The sequence below is a fragment of the Lactuca virosa genome, chromosome 4 (assembly GCF_052849685.1).
Source record: "Lactuca virosa cultivar CGN04683 chromosome 4, Lactuca_virosa_CGN04683_v6, whole genome shotgun sequence".
NCBI lineage: Eukaryota > Viridiplantae > Streptophyta > Magnoliopsida > Asterales > Asteraceae > Lactuca > Lactuca virosa.
The window spans coordinates 283,539,237-283,562,415 of NC_136429.1; the positions used below are offsets into that span (position 1 = coordinate 283,539,237).

Here is a 23,179-nt window from a genome sequence, read left to right on the forward strand (position 1 = left end):
ATCACCTAATAATATATAGGTTGGGCGAATTCTATGGGAAGCCCATTAGAAATCGTCCAAGGGATATGTTAAAGGAGTCCATGGGCTGCTTAGGGCCTAAGCAGCCAGATTAGGGTTTCCTAGTTGTAAACCCTAATAGCCTACATGTATATAAAGGACCCTTAAGCCCCAAAAACGTGGACAAGTAATCCTTTAGGGTTTCCAGCCGTTTTTGGTGCCTCTTCTCTCCTCCCTCTTCATCCAAGTTGCTTAGTGGTGTTTGTGACTCCATTAGAGGTGCAACACTTGAGGCACTAAGCTTTCTGAAGCCAATCAAAGCAAGGATTGATTGTTATTGCTATATAACAATCAAAGGTAATTACTAAACCCTTATTTCAGTTCTTATTTAATAGATCTAGGGTTTGTAAGTCTTGGATTCATTGCATGTACAATAGAGAAACCTAGATCCAAGCATTAGGGTTTGTATGAGCACATAGGATTGTTCTTATGCTTAAAACTCATCAGTGGTATCAGAGCCTTGATTGGTTTCTGTTGTATGTGATGCAATTGTCATTTTTCTGCTGAAAATCAATTTTTTTGCCTCTGCCCGACTCAACTCGGCGAGTCAGTATCTGGACTCGGCGAGTTGGCCCTACTCGGCGAGTTCAGGACTGACTCGGCGAGTCCGGGAGTCTGACAGAGTATATTTCGGGATTTACTTGCTGTTTTGCTGTAGGATTGATGCCAAAATCATTTTTTGATAATAAAATCCGAATTTTATTGTATGTAAATGATTATCCTTACCAAAACAAAAGATAATTTCAAATCTTTTGAATAATAGTTTCTTTATATGATAAATATAGATTATTCAAATTATTTGGTAATTATCTTGTGACTAAAATTGGATTAGGTCAAATATAGATAATCATTAAATTAATTGTTTGATTTATATTATTTGTTATTTGATCCCTAGTAAGTTTGAATAGTTTCAAATTACTCCCTTTAGGTTTTATAGTTTAAATTTAAACTTAAAAGTTTTGTTTTTGAAATTTAAATAGTTAAACCCAAATGTTTTGAAAAGTTTCAAAACTTGCCCTCAAGTTTTGGAATTTAAAATTTTGATTAAATGTTTAATGTTGAAATATTTAAATTCTAAAACCTAATGTTTTGAAATGTTTCAAAACTTGCCCTCAAGTTTTGGAATTTAAAATTTTGATTAATAGTTTAATTATGTAATATTTAAATTCTAAAACTCTAGTATTTTGAAAAGTTCAAATTACACCCTCATGGTTTTGTTAAGTTAATTAAAAGTTTAATTAAAAGAGAAAGTTAATAAAACCACCTAGTATTTTAAAAGTGTAAAATACACCCTATACTATATATATGTAACATTAAAAGTCTAATATTATATATATGAGTAAAGAGTCATTCTTACCGTTAGTAGGCATCATTCACAAAGCTGGTCTATAAGGGGTGTTTAAGGAAATTGCCTATAAAATGGCGATTGAATGGGTATCCACTCTTACCCACCGCACTCTTGACTAGTGGAGGGTCGTTAGCCGAACGGGTAGGATAGGACGAAACCTTCCATTATAAGTATAATGAAGTACAAAGTAACTAAGTGCTTTTACAAATTCCTAATCTTAGTTACTTTAGGGCAAAATGTGAATTTGTATGCTAATCCATGGAATTACACTTCATACCCTTGTCAAACGTTAGTGGAGCGTGTGTGGCTAACCGGCACACTAATTTGGGATTGACATTGGTGGCGAAGGGTGGCTCGATGTTTATCATAGATCAATGGAGTGTGTGTGGCTAACCGGCACATTGATTAGGTGATAGTAGCAATTGGGTGCACCACGTGATTGTATGGTTATTCACACCTTGTTTGTGATCCTCGGCATCCCAGTCACAAATAGAAGGGCATAATCGAGATTAAACATGCCATTGAAAAGTTCAATGAATCTCAAAAGATCTAGGAGTTTCAATTCATTTAAAACTTAAATTTCTTTTTCGTTTTTCATGATGGGAATTGGTAAATCGTCATTTACCTACCTTCAAATATTCTGCAACTAGATTACGTCATCCCTCTTCTAGGTTGTAGAATGTTGTGTTGGATCCTAGCCTTGATGTTTCATTTGGGTGTTACATCAAGGATTCTTATAACTTGAATTTTCTCCCGTTTTGTAGATGTCTAAATCTTACAATGGTCTTCTCAAGTCCCTTGGAACAAGCTTTCCAAATGAAGATGACGTTCCACGATACGATCAAGGAAATGAGAGTCATGCTTCACTTCCTCCACCTCCTCCAATTATTCTCCCTAACCCACAAGTTCAAAGGCTTGAAAAGTTCAAGCTCACTCAAGCCCTTTTGGCAAGTAAACACGAAGATGGGAAGCCTGTGTGTGCACACATCTTAGAGATGAAGTCACACATTGATAGGTTAAGGATGATGGGTGTCGATATCTCAGAAATGTTAGCTATTGACTGGGTTCTTCAGTCACTTCCTAAATCATATAGTGAGTTCGTTAGAGAGTACTATATGATGGACCATGACGTGACCCTCATTGATTTGACCTATTTTCTTATAGCTGCTGAATCAGAAATGATTTGGCGTGCTGATCGAGCAAATTTGTCTGGCAAATCAAACACCCAAACTTCAATGGACATTGAAAATGGTGACATTGGAAATCCAGAAAAGGTAAATTCTGAGATAGTTCCTTGTGCCATTCCAAAAGAGTCCATCTGCTTCTATTGCCAAGAGAAGGGGCATTGGAGACGAAGCTGCCCTGTTTACCTGAGAGATCTAAGAGATGGGAGAGTCAAGACGTATGGCTCTACTTCAGGTAAAATCCATTAACTAACTCTATGAGTTCCTATTTTTGGTTCTTAATACATGATGTGATAAGATTACATTTTGATGTTTTGCAGGATCGAAGAAAAGAAAGGAAACTTAAGGAAGAAGCGTGTTGAATCTGATCACGAAGAAATGGATTTCGATCGCAAGGATTCAAAGATCGAATTTGTGAGCTGCTACCTTAGAGTTAGGGTAGATTTCTAAGAAATATGTAATAGCATAGTTTTTCAGTTGAATTGCATTGTAAGGACAAAGTTTTTCCGCAATAAAATACAATTTGTTTGTGTCTTATTTATTTATCCTTGTAATGGCATGTATGAAAAATTGATGTTTGAATGTTTCTTCTATTAGCAATAATGGATTTGATTCTTAATTGTGTTATTTGTGGAAATGTCGAGAATTTACCAAATAGGGAGAGTTTCTCCTCACCCAAGTTTCAATTGGACAGAAACTTGGAATCATGCAACCTGCATTGTGTGATGAATGAGAAACTTCATATTTGAAAATTAGACTAATTCCTTGACAAAGTGTCAAGTGAAGGACTAAGAGATCGAGTACACTTGGTTGTGCGTCGATCAAATCCACCACAAGAGTAATAAAGATATTCGTCATGATTTACTAAAGTTTAGTAAATATGGTTATACTTATAAGATTGAGTATAACTTTTGAGTTGATTGAAAGAGTTTTAATAAATAGCAGAATGAATAAGAAGAATCTAGTAGGCAGAAAGATAAAAGTTTTTCTATTCTAAGAAGAAGGGAGAGTAACTTTTATTGTGTTTTATGATAGGTCTTAATGATTAAGAGCCATGTCTCAATTGATCCTCTAAGTGAGTCTTAGTGCAATTGCATGTCTAAGAAGAGGATTCGAGAATTGTAGAAATGGTTAAATCAAGAAGTCAATCATACTTCGTTCCAATATCAAGTCTTAGAGTCAAGATTCTGACATGAGTGACAAGTCTTAAGTAGGTTTATAACACTCGACAAATGTGGAATTTGGAAAAGTTTTCTTATTCCTGCACATTTGAGATTGGTAAGTTGTGATGTATTGGATAAGACAAAGACCAACTAGAACCAATTATGTGAAGTGATAGTCTTGATAAAAACTACACTAACTCTTGAATATTTGTTTTGTCAAGGAATGTTTCTTGACAAGAGAACCCTATATGTCAAGGAGTCAGTGGGAGTCTTAATGGTCTTGAAAAGTTTCAAGAACAAATCAAAAGTAAACCTAGTTAATCATCATTAGCGCACGACTTGAGGTTTATAACCTATCGTGTTGACATTATTTGTTTCTGTGCCATTCCAATTAAGCTAAATATGTATGTGAGTTCTATGAGTTCTCATTTGAATGCATAAAGACAAAGCACCTTGATCAATGGAAAGTACATTGATATGTAAGGGTGAGTTGCTAAACCACTTGGAAGACATGGTGGGCACTCGTGTTACCATGAGGCAAGAAATCAAGATTGAACAAGTTTAGTCCATATGGTTTTGGATTTGTCGCAAACTTTCGTTTTGACAAATTCACATGGATAGGAACACATACATCATAAAATCTAAGTGTCATAAGGTTTTCCTCCTTCATGAAAATGATTGTGAGGAAATGCTTTCACTAAGAGAGATTTTAAGCAATTGTGAAAATTGTATTCTCAAATTTGATTATGATTACGGCATCCCTTTTCATAGTTCGAATTGTGAGATTTGGCAATTGATCTGAACATTTGGGACTTAGTAACATAAATTCTGAATTGTTTAGACACACATGTGAGCTATCTAAGGCAAAGGTGTATGAGCTTAAAAAGCTTAGATAAAGGCTTATCAAAGCATTAGGTATTAGAAATATGAACTTAAGGAATTCAATAAGCATTGTTTTCTAGAAGTTCAATTGTTTTCTAAATACATGTCAAAGCTAGTGGGAGCATAAGTGTTATGCTGGTAAGAAAATAATCATCATGTTAGTGGGAGCATGATTATTATGGTAAGTATTGCAAGTTAGCAATATTAATTATAGAAAACAAAGATTCACTTTGCAAAGTTGCAAGGGTTGAAAAGTTGTTTTGCTATAATTAAGGGAGAGAATATTATACTTCGTTTCAAAATTCTAAAGCTTAGATCGAGAAACGTTAATAAATATAGTCAAGGATACATAGTGCATTCTCAAAATTCGATTATGATTACGGCATCCCTCTATATAGTTTGAATTGTGGGAACAGGGCACATAAAATATTATGGCAGAAGGCTGATAAAGTATCACGTCTTTATGTGAGACATTATGCATCGTGTCCAATACGCTTCGGGTATAGGATCGATTGCATATGCTATAATATTTGACCATTCTAAAATTTTCCAAATGCCTAGGGCATTAAGAGGGAAAAAGGACTAGAATCGGTTTTGACTAAAATAATTAAACAACTATCAAAGGACGATCTAAGGTTCACTGAGGATTTGTCGCTTGTGTATAGTACTGGATGGACTATATTGACATTATTATGAATAGATAAGATTCTATTAAGAATGAGTTGTCATATGGCAAATATGGAAATGTTTCCATTAATGGGAGTTGGATATTAAGAAATATGTCTAGATTAGAAACTTTTATGCGAGAAGGATGTTCAAAGGAATGTACTTTGAATGTGAGACTTCACGTCTATGGAATTGTCTTGTAACAATTTCCGATAGAATACCTTGTAATTTCATTAGCCAGGTCTTGGTGACTTTTGTGCTATGACATTACGAAAGAATCATTGCATAAAATGTTAGAATCTGACATATTCTAAAAGTGGCAAGAATTTGGTATTCTTATACTAATAAAGATTAGGGGATTGTGAAATGAGTTTCATTGGAAAAGTTTTTCAATTGATCTATTTCACAAAGTATGGACCATAGGAAACCAAAGTGTGCATGCTTGGAGCATGGGACAATTGTGGTTATAATTCGAGTAATAAGTTGAGTTTCTGAAACAGTAAGCAATGAATAATGAGTAATCAATATGGTGTTTAAATAAAAGTGTTTTTATTTACGCTCAAAAGTTTTAGGACCATATAGGATTAATATTATTATTGCGTTTCATTTTGAATGTTTTGACTTCCAAGAATAACTAGGTTATTCGAACCTCCACAGTCGGTCATACGTTGGAAGTAGGTATGAAGGAAGACTGTCATGAATCTGTCTATAGATTGTCTAAAGTGTTTAGACATAGCACAAGTTTGCTGCAGAGTTCATGAGTGCTTTGATAAGATTAAAGTATTGGATTAAACCCACGCTCACTTGAATCACTTCATGGTTTTATCACGAGTGATTGGTGAGACGATAACATTGTATATTCTTGAAACCGAGACGTGTGAGTTGTTATTTGATGGTCGGTTGCACATTGATGATAAGTAAACGCACCAGTAACTTGGTGTTATAAAACTTATTTTTGTGTGTGATTCGATTAGTAGGTTCAAGCAAGCATTTGAGTCAAAGTTTATCCATTCCTTTTACCCAAGGTGGGATAAAAGCGATATCTGTGGGCCCCTCGATGATTTAGTGATGACAAAGGAAAGTGCTCGGCCGGGCCAGGACTGATTTGATTTGTTCAATTAGTCAGTCGTCATAAATCGGAAATCGGGAAACGACACATAGACTGAGAGAATGATTTCAATCCATGTCTCAAGTCTATACGATATCTTGTAGAATGGCGGAATATATAATCCCTTATCTAAAGGACACGCGTATCTGATAAGATCAGAGTTGTCAGCGGCTTTTGGAAGCTACGATTGCTGATCAGGTTCTGAAGTCATACGCAGAATAGTTATTAGACTTATCCAAGTGGGAGACTGTTGGATTAGTGTCTAAGTCCATAACTATTTTGGTATGTACTTGACCCGATTATGAGCATGGTCCTTTTGGGTTGCCTTCACCATAGCAATATGTAGGATGAATTAAGGAGAGAAAGGTTTAATTATGATTTATTAATATATTATAAGAATAATATATTAAAGGAGAAATCATATAGTTTAATTGATATTAGTCAAGAATTAATTAAGAATTAATTTTGTGGCTAAAAGAGATTAATTAAACTTAGGGGACTGGATTTGTAATTATAAGATAATTACGATTGGGCTATGGATCACCTAATAATATATAGGTTGGGCGAATTATATGGGAAGCCCATTAGAAATCGTCCAAGGGATATGTTAAAGGAGTCCATGGGCTGCTTAGGGCCTAAGCAACCAGATTAGGGTTTCCTAGTTGTAAACCCTAATAGCCTACATGTATATAAAGGACCCTTAAGCCCCAAAAACGTGGACAAGTAATCCTTTAGGGTTTCCAGCCGTTTTTGGTGCCTCTTCTCTCCTCCCTCTTCATCCAAGTTGCTTAGTGGTGTTTGTGACTCCATTAGAGGTGCAACACTTGAGGCACTAAGCTTTCTGAAGCCAATCAAAGCAAGGATTGATTGTTATTGCTATATAACAGTCAAAGGTAATTACTAAACCCTTATTTCAGTTCTTATTTGATAGATCTAGGGTTTGTAAGTCTTGGATTCATTGCATGTACAATAGAGAAACCTAGATCCAAGCATTAGGGTTTGTATGAGCACATAGGATTGTTCTTATGCTTAAAACCCATCAGGAAGAACCACCAAGGACGGTCAAATGAAGCGGTATCGAATGGAAATCGGAGATGTTGTGACCGCCATCCTCCTTCTTTCCGACGTCTCTTCGTCAGGCGTTGCTTCTCAGCCCCGTTGTCGTCGCCGCTGCTCGTCTCCGTCGAAGACATGGGTGCCGCTGGGCTCTAGGCTTCAGTTGCTACTATTAATCACCGACAGCCATCGCTATGGCCGCTAGTGCCGCTGCTGTCGTTCGATGAACGCCACCAGGTGGGTGGCTGCCTTCGGATCTCTAGAGAGGCGTGTGTGTGGTCTCTATCTCGTTGTCGCCGCTATGTACTGCCGCTATGCCGCCGTGGCTGCCGTTTCTGCCTTATTCCGCCGCCACTAGCCACCGTGAGAGGTGGCTGTGGGTGTATTTATGGGTGTGTGTTCATGTGATATTCCTGTTTCTGGTTGTTATGAGATTTTATGTGTGTTTGGGGTTGTTATGTCGCCGGAATGCAAGAGCACCACCATGGCAGCCAACCATGGTGGTTGCCGCCGATTATAGCTTTTCTGCCGCCGTGTACCACCACCGGCCACCACTAGGGTGGTTGTGTGTGTGTATGTTATGTTAGTGTGTGTGTGTGTTATTGAGATTCGGGTTGTAAAATGTAATTAGCAAAAAGAATAATGAAAGAAACTCAAAACCACCACCGTAAGGTGGTGGCTGCCGCCGTGAGCCGCCATTGACCGCCACTACCCGAGGTGGTAGTGGGCGGTGCCCCACTAGCAAAACCCTAATGGGCTTAAGGACTTGGTTTTGGGCCTATTGGGCTATGAATAGGTTGGAAACCCTAATTAGGGTTTTGAAAACCCTAATATTGGATATTTGGATTTGGGACTTATCGGGACCGTATCAGAATTATTTAATGAACTTAAAATATTAATTAATAATCATTGCAAATTAACCTAAGACCATGAGGGACTTAATGGATTAAGTCCTTGAGGGGTTAAGTAGGGACACTTAACCCTAATCGTCATTTTATGTGAAAAAACTCTAATTGGGTTTGGATGCTTGTTGGGCCACTTATTGGACTAAGCTGATATGGGCCTTAATGGGCTAATTGGAAACATGTTATGGACTAAGGAAATCATTGGGCCTTAGGATAGGACCCATTAGAGAGGCTTGGGCCCAATTTGGAAAATTGGGCCATAAGTGGGCCATAATTGGGCCTTGAGGACTATTAGCTATTGGACCATCAGAATGCTAATCATTTGGACTGGAATAATTGGTTGGGCCTTAAGATAAGCCTATATAGAGGTTTGGGCCCAATTTGGAAAATTGGGCCATGTGTTGGACTTTGGTCCATGGTTTGGCTTTTGGGCTTTGAATTGGGCCTTGAATTGAATAAAGCTGAGTTAGGGTAAAGTAGTCTTTTACCCCAAGTATAGAGTTGTGGTTATGTGTTGGAACCCAATTATTAATTGGGTATTGTTTGATGTTGACAGTTCGGGAATCTGTCAACCAGCAAGGGGAGTTTTATCTGTGGGGCTTTAGCAATGCCAGGTGAGTCTTCTCACCATACCAATGGGTCTAAGGCACCAAGGCCGGCCCATGTTATGTTATGTGGTACACTAGCTGTAGTTGGAATATGTGGTATGATAGATAGCTTTATGCTAAATGGTATGCTAGTGATTATATGCTATGTGGTATGTTAATTGTCTTTGTGATACTTGGATGGAAGACCCCGGGGGGAGCCCGTGGCAATTGGATCTAAGACCATGTGGGGTATCCCATGGCATTCCTAGGTAAAGACCATGTGGGGTAGCCCATGACACTATGGTATAAGACCTTGGGGGGAGCCCACAGCATCCTTACATGTTTATGTTTGTATTATATGTAGATATTTCTGTGATATATGACATGTATGTGATTATGTGTGTTATTGCATGGAAGACCCCGGGGGGAGCCCGTGGCAATTGGATGTAAGACCATGTGGGGTAGCCCATGACATTCCTAGGTAAAGACCATGTGGGGCAGCCCGTGACACGTTTGATGTAAGACCATGTGGGGTAGCCCATTGCATTCCTAGGTTTATGTATGCATGGCTTATGTGATATAGGTAGCTTTTATAGCTAAAAGGATATGTGATATGTGGATTGTGTGTGTGGTATGCTATGGGAAACTCACTAAGCTTCGTGCTTACAGTTTTGTTTATGGTTTTAGGTATCATCGATTTGGAAAAGAAGGGCTCGGATTGATCGCAGTGACACACCTATGATTTCCGCAATGAACGATTTTGGGATAAACTATGATAAATATTTTACTTAATGATGATTTGAAATGTTTGAAATAAATGGTACCAATGCTTTAGCTACATTCAAAACTGAAATTTTTACCCTTGATTTTTGGGTCGTTACAGTCTGAATGTTGTTTGCTTTGTGCTTTGTGGGACTCTTAGAAATGTGAGATAGCTATTAAGTGAATATGCTAAGTCACATGTGGCACGGGCTGGATAGTGTCAGAGTGATGGACTTAGCCCTATTGCGCAACTCTCGTCTGAGTCCAACCGTGGTAGGATTGAGTCTTTTACTCGAATGATTATCTGATCTCTGTTTCATGTGACTATATTCATGAGGTAGCTAGTTGACATTATTGGGAATCTTTCAGCGGCTGAATACTGGGTGGGTTCGGGAACCTAGGAAAGCATAGGATATGCTTCAGTGGGATAGAAGTGCGGTTTAGTGAGTTTTGGGTGCATCAGATTGAGGAAGTAACTTAGAAGATTCGGGAGGATTACTGAGGAAAGTATGGATAGGTGTGGAAGGTAGTATTTTACCCGTACTACTGAAAGCATAGGATCCATACTCGAATCGGTGAGAGTCTTGGAAAATATAAGAAGCTTATGAGAGATGGGCCCTTGGTTATGTTTTGACATTTGGTATGTCGTATTTCAGTTTGGAGATGAGTTCTCAGGGAGATGGTCCAGTTTCGGGTTCAGGCTCAGGTGCCGGCAATGAGCCAATTAGTGAGCAGTTGTGGGAGTTCATTTCATTAGAGATTTATCGCTGTGTTTCAGAAATAGTGGATGAGCGCTTGGGCGCGTTCCGTGCGGAGGTTATGGCTATCATTGGAGCTCGCACACTGTCTTTCCGGGAGTTCCATGCTTGTGGAGCTCCTGCATTCCATGGGGAGAGGGACCCCATTGTCAGTAGGAAGTGGTTACCAGATATGGCTAACGCGTTCAGGATGAGTTTCTACCCCGAGGAGGCGAAGGTCAGATATGCTTCCTGCCTGTTGAAGGATCGGGCACATGATTGGTGGGAAGAGATCGGTAGTGAGTTGGGTGATGATGCGGTCGATGCTATGTCATGGGATGACTTCTCGACCAGGTTCCGAGCTGAGTTTGCACCAGCGATCTAGGTACAGCAGTTGGCGTGAGAGTTTTTGGATCTCCGCCAAACTACGGAGACTGTGGCAGAGATCACTGCCAAGTTCCGGGAAAGGGCTTTGTTGGTACCGTAGTATGTAGCAGATGAGGAGATGAAGAAGGTGAGGTATCATGATATGCTGCGGGATGATATCAGGAAATTCATGAGTATTTCGGGGTGTGAGACCCTAAATGATATGATTGCTAGAGCATGTGAGCGGGAGATTGATCTGGAGCACGTATGGAAGAGAGGGTATGATAAGTTACATACCTGGGAGGGTTCCGAGAAGAGACCCAAGACTTCATATCAGTGATTGATAGGCCAACAGGGCCGAAGTCAGTTTAGCACATGCGGGAAACAGCACGATGGAGTTTGTCGTCCAGGGGTTCGGGATGCTACAAGTGTGGCAGGGTTGGTCACATCAGCAGGGATTTCCCTCAAGGGGCAAGCCCATTATGTTTTCACTGCGATCGGGTGGGCCACAAGAGGGTCGATTGTCCGACGACGAGGGGAGGATCAATGAGCGCGCCTGCCCTAGATACTTTGAGGATCACTGATCGACAAGAGGGTAGAGCAGGAGCCCCAACAGAGAGGAGTCGGAATTTGCAATGACATGCCAGAGAGACCAGGATTACAGCAGGCGGTGTTGCGGGTATGTATCTTTTGCTCTTTTTGGTTCTATCTGTATTTTGTGGTTGTCTTGCATCGGTTTTGGGTAAGTGTATCTATGGGTTTAACTCCCTGTTTGTGTTTGGATTATATTTTCAAGAAATGTCATATGCCAATTGCATACCATGAATTACTAAGTGGTTAGTGAAAGGTCGTTCCCCTTTTAGCTGGATTGGAGTGTTCAGTGTTATCTTGGGATAGGGTCGAGATCGGTTCAGGAGCATTATGTGAATGCTTGCGGTCAGGGTCCGTAGGATGGTTATTCAACACCGTCAGGATTCAGTGGTTGTAGTGATTATTCTTGGAGTGCCTGTTGGAAGCGCCAAGGGAAGGGGCTTGTTGTCGAGGCATTGGTCAGAGCATCTGTCTTTTGGAATTCAAGATTTAAGTGTGGTACCAATTCAAGGCATTTGGAGTTAGCAGTATTGCTGGGATTCAGAAAGTGTTCATCTAGTCTTCAAGGGTTGTATGTTATGTTAAGTTTGGCAAGTAATGGGTCGCTAGCATTGGTAAGCGCCAATTGTCAACAGATCGATCATTGGAAGGTAGGAGGGATCGAAAATCCTTCCATTTCTCGTATGCCGTGGAGACTTAGTAGAATCGAAGAGGGGGAGAATCGTTCGGGTATCCAGGTCAAAAGCAAGTGCAAGATAGGATGAGCTCGTATCCCTATCGGGGAAAGGAAAGCGGCCCAAGTGGTTGTTCGAATGGGGAATAGTGTAGGTGGAAAGTTAAAAAAAACGTCCCGGTTTTGGAACCACATCTGATTGGAGTGTGATAGAAGACTATGGGGAACCAGGTTAGGGATTCCAGTCAGGACATGAATTCAGTTTGGGATGTTAGATCATGTGTGTGCTTGACTTTGGATGTGATTGGATTGGCAATCAGCGGTTGAGACATCATGGAAAGTATTGTAAGACTGCGGGATAACCGTAGCATTCACTAGTGGCCAGATAGCATGTGAAATGTTGTAAGACTACGGGGTGGCCCGTAGCATCCATTAGACAACCGATAGTGTAGAAGTGTTGTAAGACTGCGGGGTGGCCCGTAGCATACACTAGTTAGCAGGTAGTGTAGAAGTGTTGTAAGACTGAAGGGTGGCCCGTAGCATTCACTAGTTGGCAGATAGAGTAGAAACGTTGTAAGACTGCGGGGTGACCCGTAGCATTTGTTAGTTAGTCGTTAGTATAGTGGTATAGTAAGACTGCGGGGTGACCCCGTAGCATTCTCTAGTGGTCATTTAGTATGGGAGTGCTGTAAGACTGCGGGGTGGCTCGTAACATTCACCGGTTCCTATTCGGCAGTGAGAATGTGCCAGATCTGTGATTCACTCACGGATTCCTTCAGATGGTTTAGGCCACAATATGATTGGACTCAGGAAGTGGTAGGTCGTTGGAGACCAGGCGTGATGTAAGACTACAGTGGTTCTAGTAGCATTCACTTTTCGTATTAGATTCAGTTGCGACAGATTATCGGACTGTTATGATCGGGAGGATCAAAAGGAATAATGGAGCCATGAGCAATACGTTTAGGACATATTTCGATAGCCGAAGTCCTCTTCAGAAGTTACGGGGAAGGGCAATTGTGTGGGACTCTTTTGGCTCAACAACCGGGCTAGAACCCGATATTCCAGATGACCAGCCAACGAATTGAGACCAGGGAGGCCTCAGTGGAGTTAGAAAGCAGTCTAGAGGCAACATGCTGTTTCCGATAGTTCTAGTGTTTCGGGCAACATCCGTTCGGGTTAGACCGAAGGGGTAGGTCGAGCACCCAGATATGCTCGACAGTATCCGGTTGAAATAGACCGAAGGGGAGGCCAGTACCCAGATATGCTTGGCAGTATTAGTGTTTTAGGATTTCATGTATGGATGGAGTAACTGATTGCTTGGGTAAAGCTAAGTCACTCACAGCGAGATTAAATAATCTTAAAGTAATTGATTTGACCCTGTTACGCAGCTCTCGTCTGAGTCTAACCATTGCATGGATGGATCCTCTACTCGAAGGATTATCTGACCCTTCTGTCGAGTATAAGTGCTCTGTAGCGGTATATGGTCAGTGATTTTGCTTCGCTCGAGGTAGCAATGTGATCACGTATTGGAAGCAATTTGTATGATGCGAGACTCTATGGGGTTGGTGTGGTGGCAGATCTGACAAGGAGTCAGGCTATTAAGACTTAGACTTCGAATTTCAGGTGAAGTAGGAATTGTTTTGGTTTGAGAGATTGAGGATTCGTTCTTCACCAGGCTTGAAAAATTGCTCCAAGGATTCGTTGTATGATCAGAGTTGGAAGGGTTGTGACTGGTTTTCCATCAGTTGAGAGATTGACAGAGAGTTGTTTCAGCATGGGCGAGCTGTCGGGAAGTCAAGTTATTATAGATCTCAGGTATCAGAAGGTAGAAATGGCTTGCAAGGGTTGAAGGTTTGGATGATATGTCCAGGATAGAAGTTTCGATTGCCTTGGGAAGGCCTTTGATTACCCGGGGTGGTGGTTGTACCCTCAGGATGGTGGGTGTCAGTACTCGTGGGAAAACATCAGTTGGTTCATGGCAAATAGCGAGATCCGCATGCGTAGCGCGTGAGCTGTTTTCGGGGTAGGTGATTGCAGTGGACTTCGAGGACGAAGTCTATTTTAAGTGGGGGAGAGTTGTAACACCCGGAATCTAGAAGGAAAAATTAAGGAAATATAGTCTTCATTTCTAAAGGTCAACTTGTCGAGTTTCGGCAAGAAACTCGACGTGTTGGAAAGTTTGGCCGCGTGTTTTTGGAAGACCAACTCAACGAGTTGGGGAGGATCAACTCGACGAGTTGGACGGGGTTTGGGAAACCCTAAAATCGGGACTTTACACCCTATTTAAACAAATTAATCCCTAGGGTTTGGCCTAATTTCCAACCTCCAAGTCTCTAACCCTAAACCTCGAAACCCTAAAGAATATTTGAGTGATTGTGAGCCACTTTGAGTGTTTTTGTGGGTGCTTCAAGCTCTTGGAATGAACGAAATCTTGAAGGAACAAGGAGGAGTTGCTAAATCCAGAAACCTCACTCCATTATCGATACTTTCTGGTAATCAAGTCTCAAACTTGCCAAGTAGTTGATTAGATCTCCATTTAGTGTCCTTTTTGTTTGTTTTGGTCCAAAGGAGATGATTATTGAGGAGTTGGACGTCCCAAGTGGAGAACACTTCAGATCTAGGGTCTTGAGGGGCTTTCATGGCATAAAGGTGCCAACTTTATGGCCCTAGAAGCCCCATGCAACATCTAAGCTCTTGTTTTAACCTTTCAAGCTCCAAATAGCCATGCATGTGGTTAAAGTTTAAGACTTTACGTGCCCTTCTAGTCCCTAGAGTCCAGATCTATGTTCTTATGCCCTATCTTGAAGTTTTGAGGACTTTTGGATTTAGATTTAAGCCTTTTTGGAGTTAGGGTTTGAGCTTAATCTCTCTAGGAAGGATATTAATGGGTAAAGTTGGAAACTTTACCCTTCCAGAGGCATTTCCAGTCGAGATCTGAAGTATAGGGTGTAGATATGAGGAATACTAGATTAATGTGTTTAGAAGGGGTTAATAGACTGAAGAACTCGACGAGTTGAATGGAAGTGTCCTGATTCTGTGATAGGGAAGAACTCGACGAGTTCATGGAAGAACTCGACGAGTTGGATCGCGAAATCACAATTTTGTGATTCATGGAAACTCGGTGAGTTGAAGGGGTAACTCGACGAGTTGATTCAACTCGGAGCGTTGACTTTGACCTAGACTTTTACTTTGACCAAGGTTGACTACTAAAAGGGTACTGAGCATGATATGGTATCTAAGGGATTGTTTTGGTTTAGGTATTGAGTAGAGCTGATTCCGGAGCAGAGACGTTTCAGCTATCATCCGACATTTGAGGTGAGTCTCCTCACTGTTTATACGGGCCAAAGGCACCAATGTCGTACCATTTGGTTTATGTATTGTACGAAGACCCGAGGGTTAGCCCTAGGCATTATGTATGAAAGACCAGGAGGTGGCTCCTGGCACAATGTATGTTATTAGCTAAGTAGAGTAGATTGTATGCTAGTGGTCTTTGTGATACTTGCATGGAAGACCCGGAGGTGGCTCCTGACACTTGTCTGTAAGACCCAGGGGGTGGCCCCTGGCTTGACAAGAAAGACCACGAGGCGGCCCGTGACATAACGGCAAGACTATGTGCGACACATAGCATCTTATATGACTATGATTGATATGTATGGCTCACGGTTATGTATGGCATGTATGGATATGATCTATATGTATGGTATATGGTATTTGGGGAACTCACTAAGCTTCGTGCTTACGGTTTTCAGTTTTGGTTTTAGGTACCTCCATTTTTCAAGTAAGGAGCTCGGGACGATCGCAGCGCATACACCCATGTTTTTCCACAATGTGTGATCTTTGGGATTAGACTCTGTTGAAATATTTTCAATGTCTGGAACAAAGTTATTAAAGTGTTTTCTTATATTAAAAATGAAATTTTTCCCTTAGATTTTTTGGATGTTACAAGATCCCCATAATAAACAATTAAAAGAAGGGTTTTTGGCACTGTAGCACAAGGAAGTTTGGCCAATTTACACATTTAGTCACTCAAGTTTTTTTTTTTTGTGTAAAATTAGTCACTAAAGTTATAATTTACATATCAATTACACCATTTTGTTCCCTGATACCGGAAGAATCGGTAAATTTACTGATGTGACATTTTACTTTTAAAACACATTAAAAATTATGAAGGCCACATACACTTCCTTCTCCTTCGAGTGGAACTGTACTCCCTTCAAGGTAGCGATGACGAACACCATCTTCTTTTTAGATCTATCGCAACCTCCTTCTCTCGTTCTCCCCTCCTATGAACCCAAACCTGCCTGCAAAGTCTCTTTTCCGACACCCATTCTTCCACTGTGAGTGAGATAGAGAGAAAGAGTTAGAGGGAGAAAGTGAGTGAGATTGAAGCATCTTACTGAGTCACATCGACATTGAAACGTGGTGCTTGCCGCCACCTGATAAGTTTGTAGATGGGAGAGGAAACGATGTCGAACGGCGTCGACCCGTGTGACCCACTATAGCAGTCAACGACATCCATATGAGTGACCACACCCCGCCTATGAATCAGAGAACGAAACCCATAATCAAGCAATCCAAACATCACCAACTACAAAACACAGTATAGTCATTTGATTGAAATCAGTTGCAGGTTGAATGCTGCAAAACCCAACATCATCGACTACAAAACCCAACAAATGAACATACATGGGTTTGATTAAAGGGAAAATGTTGGATACACATGAAGATACCTAAAAATAGAAGCACTATCCATTGCAACCTATGATCAGAAAAAAATGAAGATCGATACTTTGACCCTTTCAACTGAACCTCGTTCCTACGATTATCCTTCGTGATTGCCCCGGTGAAGTCTTGATGTTATTAATGTTTCTAATCATTGTGGTTTTGTCATCCATGAGCACGACTAGTAGTTCGATCGTTTATAACCATTGATTCCAAAACCTCAAGGTCCCTACTAAAATATTGATTTAGACGTTCTTTATTTGTATCCTAGGATGTCCCAGCGATAAATAGATTGCCAAGATCGAATGCATTTTCTGTACACCAAAATCAAAGCATTAACGCCTAATTTTTGTAAACGATTTGACTATATGCAATAAAAACGATGTCTGGTTATGGAAACAAGAAATCCATCGGGAATTAGAAATCAAATGGCTTACAAATATGAAATTCATAACTTAAATGACAGATCAAATTAACACAGAACCCCCGTTGGGTTGTAGAAACACATAGATGAGCGTCGTCGTCGGCTGAAGAAGCAGCGCCAAAGGAGGAAGAAAAGGTTTGTTTCGTGTGTGCGTGTTTGGAGTAAGGCGCATGTGTTTGGAGTAAGACGCAGTTTAAAGTTTTCTTTCACAGGTGTGTGAAAGAGACCGAACAATATAGAGTTTTTTTTATTTTTTCAATTTTAAAAAAAATAAAAGGAATTACAATATCAATCTTCTCTTCTAATAAAATATCACAACGTGACATTTTCTCTGCTCTCCTCCTACTTTTTTTTCCCGCCCATGTTATCAAACTGAAATTCCAACTCTATCCTTGTGCTGCTATATAATCGCATGTCATATTAACTCCACTTCTACTCTTTTGAAATTCAAATCAGCTACGTGATTTATATCAAGAAATCATTAATTCTGAAAACCTAACATTCCAAAGAATCAACAATTACACAGCAACAAATCAGGAAACAGTATTATCTCCAAATCAACAATTAAATCGCAATAAACAGTGAGGCTTCTCTCTTTATCTTTTTTCTTCTTTAACGATCTGAAGCTTGAGGGGTATCGGAGAGCTAAAATAAGGGATTTGTTTACCTTGATGACTTATTATTATTTTTATTTATGTTCGATTTAAGTGTCCTTTTAATGCATGAAGTCACAGGTGACGAGCAGTTTCATTTTGGGTTTGGGTCAAGTGCCAAGTTGTTGAAGATGTGTCTGTGTGTGGTTTTAGAGAATAGATAATGGGTTTGGATGAATTTAGGTCAATTTTGTCAAGTTCAGGACCGGATGTTTGGGGGGTTATTCGATGATTCGGTCGTTGTTTCGTGCTTTACCTCCACAATCTGATTTTTGAAGATGACGAAGAAGTAGATCCATACGAAGGGTTATTCGTCTATGAGTATACCAAAATTCTCAGGATCAAAGAACAGCCAGAAGATCCATACTAGGTTTAATTCCTAATTCGTTTATCTCTACTCATGTTTTTTCTCAAATGGTTATATTATTCATTGTAATATGGTGTAGATTATGTTACAATGAACTTCATGGAAGGAGAAATCAAGGAGGGATCACCGAAAATCTTGAATAAATTAGCATTATGAAGGTAATTCATTCCTTTTTTTTTTGTCAATTTCCCTATTTAGTCGATTAGCTGAAGGTAATCCTACAGGTTTCAACCCTAATTTTTAGATATGCTTATCATCAGACCTCTTTTCTCTTCTCCAATCCTCTACCTGGCATCAGGGATGATTCTGTTTTGTGTTTCAAGTCCAGTGTTTTGCTCAATATTATCATCAGACCTCCTTTCTCTTCTCTAATCCTCAATATTTTTAGATATGCTTATCATTAGACCTCCAATCCTCTTCTTCAGTCTTCTTTCTGGCATCAAGTATGATTATGTTTTGTGTTTCCAATCCAATTGAAGCTTTTGTCTCCATGTTGAAGTTCTCCCACACATTGTGGCTTTCACCCAACGCATTTATGTGGATTAGTTTATTTATTTATAAGTTTGTTGAACTGATTGATTTACTTAAAACTTGGGTTCTGTTAGATTCATTTTAGTTTTGTGTTTTTCCCATGGAGATGTAACTTCATAAGATCCTTACTGATGCAACATAAGTCACAGAAGCTGACACTCCTATTGCCTTTTTTGTTGTACTTTCTTATAAATCTGTTTATGGAGAAGATTTTCTGTTTTATTCTTTTTAACCTCAGGTCATTGCAGTTTCAAAGTCATCAAACATTGTGTTAATGGTTCTTGATGCTTCAAAAGTAAGTCCTTGCAGTACTTCCATGTTTGCTTCTTTATAATCATTTTGTGAAACATTTTTATATATTTTTTTAGAATGAAGGGCATCGACAGATATTGTGTTGGCTTGCGGTTAAACAAGAAACCACCCCAAGTAATATCTTAAACCTTATTTTTATGTCAAGTATTTGTTTTTCTTATATTTGTTATTGGCTTTTTGGATATCTTTTCATAGATACATTTAAAAAAAAAAAGTTAGGGTATTTCTTTTAATAGAACCATACAACTCAGGCTACTGCATGTATACAATTTGACTACGATGCACATACTTTTGGGAGAATGCAACAAAAGAAATGTGAAGGATAATACGATATGAATATGGTTTACTTTGAAGTGACATCAAAGGTCTTTCAAAGAAGTCAAAGTTGACTTTCCAGAAAGTAGTCAAAATACAGGTGTTGCTTCTTCTTTTTAATATGATGGAATTCAATGAACAATGGAATGGAATGAACCATTTCATTGTCATGTTTACTTGGCTCAAACGAATGAGATTAGTCATTTATATGATACTTTTTACTTTGTTATGTTTAATTAGAAATCCAAATGAAATTAAATTGATAAATAAAGAAAAAATATTATATTATTATAACCCATTTTTTGTTGAAACCCGAATGGATCTCCTCAAATGCAATATATCTGAAAGAAAAACACAGAACTGAAATGCTTGGGTATATGCCCATGTTTACTTTTTGACAGCTTCTAATTAGTTCTTAGAGTAAACTACAGTTTCGGCCCCTGATAATAATTGGTTTTTTGTAATTTTGGTCCTTATTTGAGATTTTGAAACATTTTCCATATTTTTTCCAAGTAACATGACTATATTTATGAGACCAATATTGTAAAAAGTAACCATACTCATAGACGAAAAGTACTCATTTTACTTGGAATGGACCAAAAATATTAAAAAAAACCCTCAAACAAAGACCACTATTCCAACATTTTTCTTCCAAAAATAATCATTTTACTTTGAACAACATGAAAAAAAGATTACAAAAACATCAGAAAAATACGAAACTTCAAGGGAAAACTTTTTGACACCAAATTTTAACCAAAAATATCTTAGTTTTAGCCTAAATGACCGTAAAATGCTACTTAGATTTTGATTGTCATGTTTACCCATATTTGTTTTCTAATATAAAAAACATTTTTTTTTCTGTGATGTTACTTGCCACATGTACGGGTAGATGGGAATTTTACATGTTATCGATTAAATTTTTCAATGTATACATGCTGAAAGCTCAAAATGTTGATTTCAAGAGCTATTTTAATGCAAGGATTTGCCAATAGGGTTGCACTTTCTACCACTATTGCTTCCAAAAGTCAACTTTTTGTAGCAGATTAAGATCAACATTGTGAACAAAAGGAGAAAACCTATGTTAATGTCATCAATGTTTCTGTAAGTTGCTCTTTTGTTAGTGTTGGATGCAAGTAATAGTAATGTACTTTCATTGATGCGTTTTTTTACAACATCCTACTTCCTTTGTTCCTATTATAACACTGTACTTTGAAAGTATATTGATCTAATAAGAAATTTCTTGAAAGTACAATGCCATAATTTTGTACCTTTTTCAAAGTGCAACACCTTTTTGAGAAAACTTTTAAAAAATCTATGTTTTACAGCATGTTATCGAAATTCAAAGTTACATGCAATAACAAAATTTGATGGTGTGTGCAAACTGTTGTAATTATCTCATAAGATCTTATACTTTTTTTTGTATGTGACTTAAGATGGAACTCCAACCTGTTGCTGGGATTGGATCTGAATGTCACCTACTAAAGGTCTTGTAGGTGGTGCTCCAAGACTTTGCTCGAGCCCTATTACCTGGTTTCATCAGAAGAAGAATCTAATTTATAGACGAAATATGCAACCTAGAACTAATGTATGTAACATTTTGGGATTATAACATTGTTAATTGTCTAAAATCATGAAACATTATTAAAACTTAGATAAGCTCTCCTTTTTCTATTGGACCAATTCTGATAACTGATCTGAATGTTCATATTGCCTTGTACTTGGATGACATTGCTATAGTTTGATAAATTTTCCAAATCAAAAGAAAAAAAAAACTGCAATAAGAAAACAAATAACTGAAAGTACATTGCTATTTCTTATAGGAAATGAGCCAGCTGGAATTGGAGGATGAGGTTGGAGATGATCTAAAACGTTCAAGTGGAGAATTTATCAAAGAGGGAGATGCTACAAATAAACTCAACTGGATTCTCCAACTCACTGGATTCAGTGATCCAGCTTATGCTGAAGCATATGTTACTGTTAATCGCTATGATATTGTACTTATTGTAACTATTATCAACAGAACCAAAGAAACCCTTCAGAGTATCTGTCTGGAGTTGGCAACAATGGGTGACCTTAAACTTGACACCCTTGCCCCTAAATCAAGAAAGCAGATAAAAGAAAACATTAAGGCGTCATCAACTGAGATTGGGGTCATATTTGGAAACTTTGTTCATGAAACTTCAAATTTGTTGAAGTGCACTGCTATTGTCCTCAATGATATTCATATTGACATTATGGATTACATCTCTCTAGCTGGGGTCATATTCAGGTAAGTTTTGGGCAGTTTGCAGCATACGATTTTTAATTATATATATATATATATATATATATATATATATATATATATATATATATATATATATATATATATAAGAGTAGGATCAAATGAGAACACCTAAAAGGTTGAGAACGCGAGAACAGATCTGGACCATCTAATTTTTAAGATGTGTGGCTATAATTAATTGTTATTTTTCTAATTATTAATACATTTAAAATTTAAATTTCAAATTAAAGAAAATTATAAAGGGTATTCAGGTAAATAAACATTACCCTAATTTTCTAAACTCCTATAATTACTCTCTGCCTCTCTATTCCGTTGACCTAATTTCATACACCATACAATCGACACCTTCATCACACAGCCGATCCCAAGTACTTCCGTTTTCCTTTTCCCTTGCTCGACAGATGAACCATCCACATCGAATGATGATGGTTCCTGATTTCACCCCAAATGTCGATTTTTTGTTGTTTGCTCCTTCCCCCATTTGTGCGCTGCTGATGACGACGATTAAGCCACAAGGGTCGCCGAAGAATCGACGCCTTTCCTTCCCCTCTTCCCTCTGTCTCTTCAACCTCTTCGAACCCCTCAGACGATCGCAATTGGACACAACATCCTGAATATCGGACAACACACCTGCGATGCGAGGAAGGGAATAGAGACGAGCGAGAGAAAGGGAGTGACGGGAAGGAAGCCTTCATTCCACCTTGGGCTACGATGAACTCAACAGTACCGATTCACTCTTGATGTCGCTGTAGTCGATCGACAAGGAAGGAAAAAAAGGATCATGAAGGGGGGGTGCGTGATTGGCGATGCAAGAAGAGGGAGAAATTTTGACAGGATTTTGTATGAAATTGAAGCTATAAATCAACAATTGGTAACTTTTGATTCTTCCTTCTATTGTGTTCGTAGGTCAAATTCTAGCAATCAGATATCCTTCACTACAGTGGTGAATAAATTCAATCAACATAGTCAGTTGTGTTCGTTATAATCACTTATGATTATAAAAATGGTTGTACATATGATTAAAAGACGCTGATAATAATCATTTATGATTATAACAACATTTGTTTTTCTACTAATCATTCATTTTAGATATCGTGTCTGCTCCTGTTCGTTACACAAGCTTGCGAGCCATTTGATTCAAAGAGAAGGAAGGGGTTGTGACAAATTCAAGAAAATGGTTGATATAGGGATGAATTTTGCAATTTTTTTTTCATTTGAAGTGGTTTAATCACTGTTGAATATAATTATGTATAAATGTATCAAACTAGTCTTGGGATATTCTTTTATGAATATAAATATATAAATGTATAAACTCAATCTTTGAAAATTTTATTTTATGAATATAATTTTTAATGTGTTGATTTTTTTTATTTGCTAGCATATTCATGTATGATTAGTACTTTATTTTTATTCATTTATAAATGTTATCTCTAAATTATGATTTATTATTTAGGATTACAAACATATATTTTTATAATTACAAATG

At 38.5% G+C, this 23,179-nt stretch overlaps 1 protein-coding gene across 7 annotated transcripts; it reads left to right on the top strand.

Annotated features, from left to right (window-relative positions):
* The first annotated feature begins 17,648 nt into the window (after window positions 1-17,648).
* LOC145108345 (coatomer subunit beta-1-like) lies at window positions 17,649-22,974 on the top strand. Of its 7 annotated transcripts, none has more exons than XM_079045362.1 (10): window positions 17,651-17,812; window positions 17,960-18,254; window positions 18,331-18,409; window positions 19,021-19,077; window positions 19,151-19,208; window positions 19,346-19,509; window positions 20,299-20,510; window positions 20,843-20,994; window positions 21,230-21,678; window positions 22,783-22,974. In XM_079045362.1, exons 8-10 carry the CDS (start codon window positions 20,878-20,880, stop codon window positions 22,919-22,921), a joined length of 705 nt encoding a protein of 234 aa, XP_078901488.1. In that variant the 5' UTR covers window positions 17,651-17,812; window positions 17,960-18,254; window positions 18,331-18,409; window positions 19,021-19,077; window positions 19,151-19,208; window positions 19,346-19,509; window positions 20,299-20,510; window positions 20,843-20,877; the 3' UTR covers window positions 22,922-22,974. The 7 variants fall into 7 exon arrangements, with proteins under 7 accessions (XP_078901493.1, XP_078901488.1, XP_078901490.1 ...); XM_079045364.1 differs by having other exon boundaries at window positions 20,389-20,510; XM_079045363.1 differs by having other exon boundaries at window positions 20,402-20,510.
* Window positions 22,975-23,179: the final 205 nt, after the last annotated feature.

What these genes read in the sequence shown, in the direction of transcription:
- LOC145108345 (XM_079045362.1), top strand. Translation starts at nt 20,878, where the DNA reads ATGTCACCTACTAAAGGTCTTGTAGGTGGTGCTCCAAGACTTTGCTCG. An exon ending in ATATGCAACCTAGAACTAAT is followed by an intron (nt 20,995 to 21,229) that starts GTATGTAACATT and finishes TATTTCTTATAG; the next exon opens with GAAATGAGCCAGCTGGAATT. An exon ending in CTAGCTGGGGTCATATTCAG is followed by an intron (nt 21,679 to 22,782) that starts GTAAGTTTTGGG and finishes CATTCATTTTAG; the next exon opens with ATATCGTGTCTGCTCCTGTT.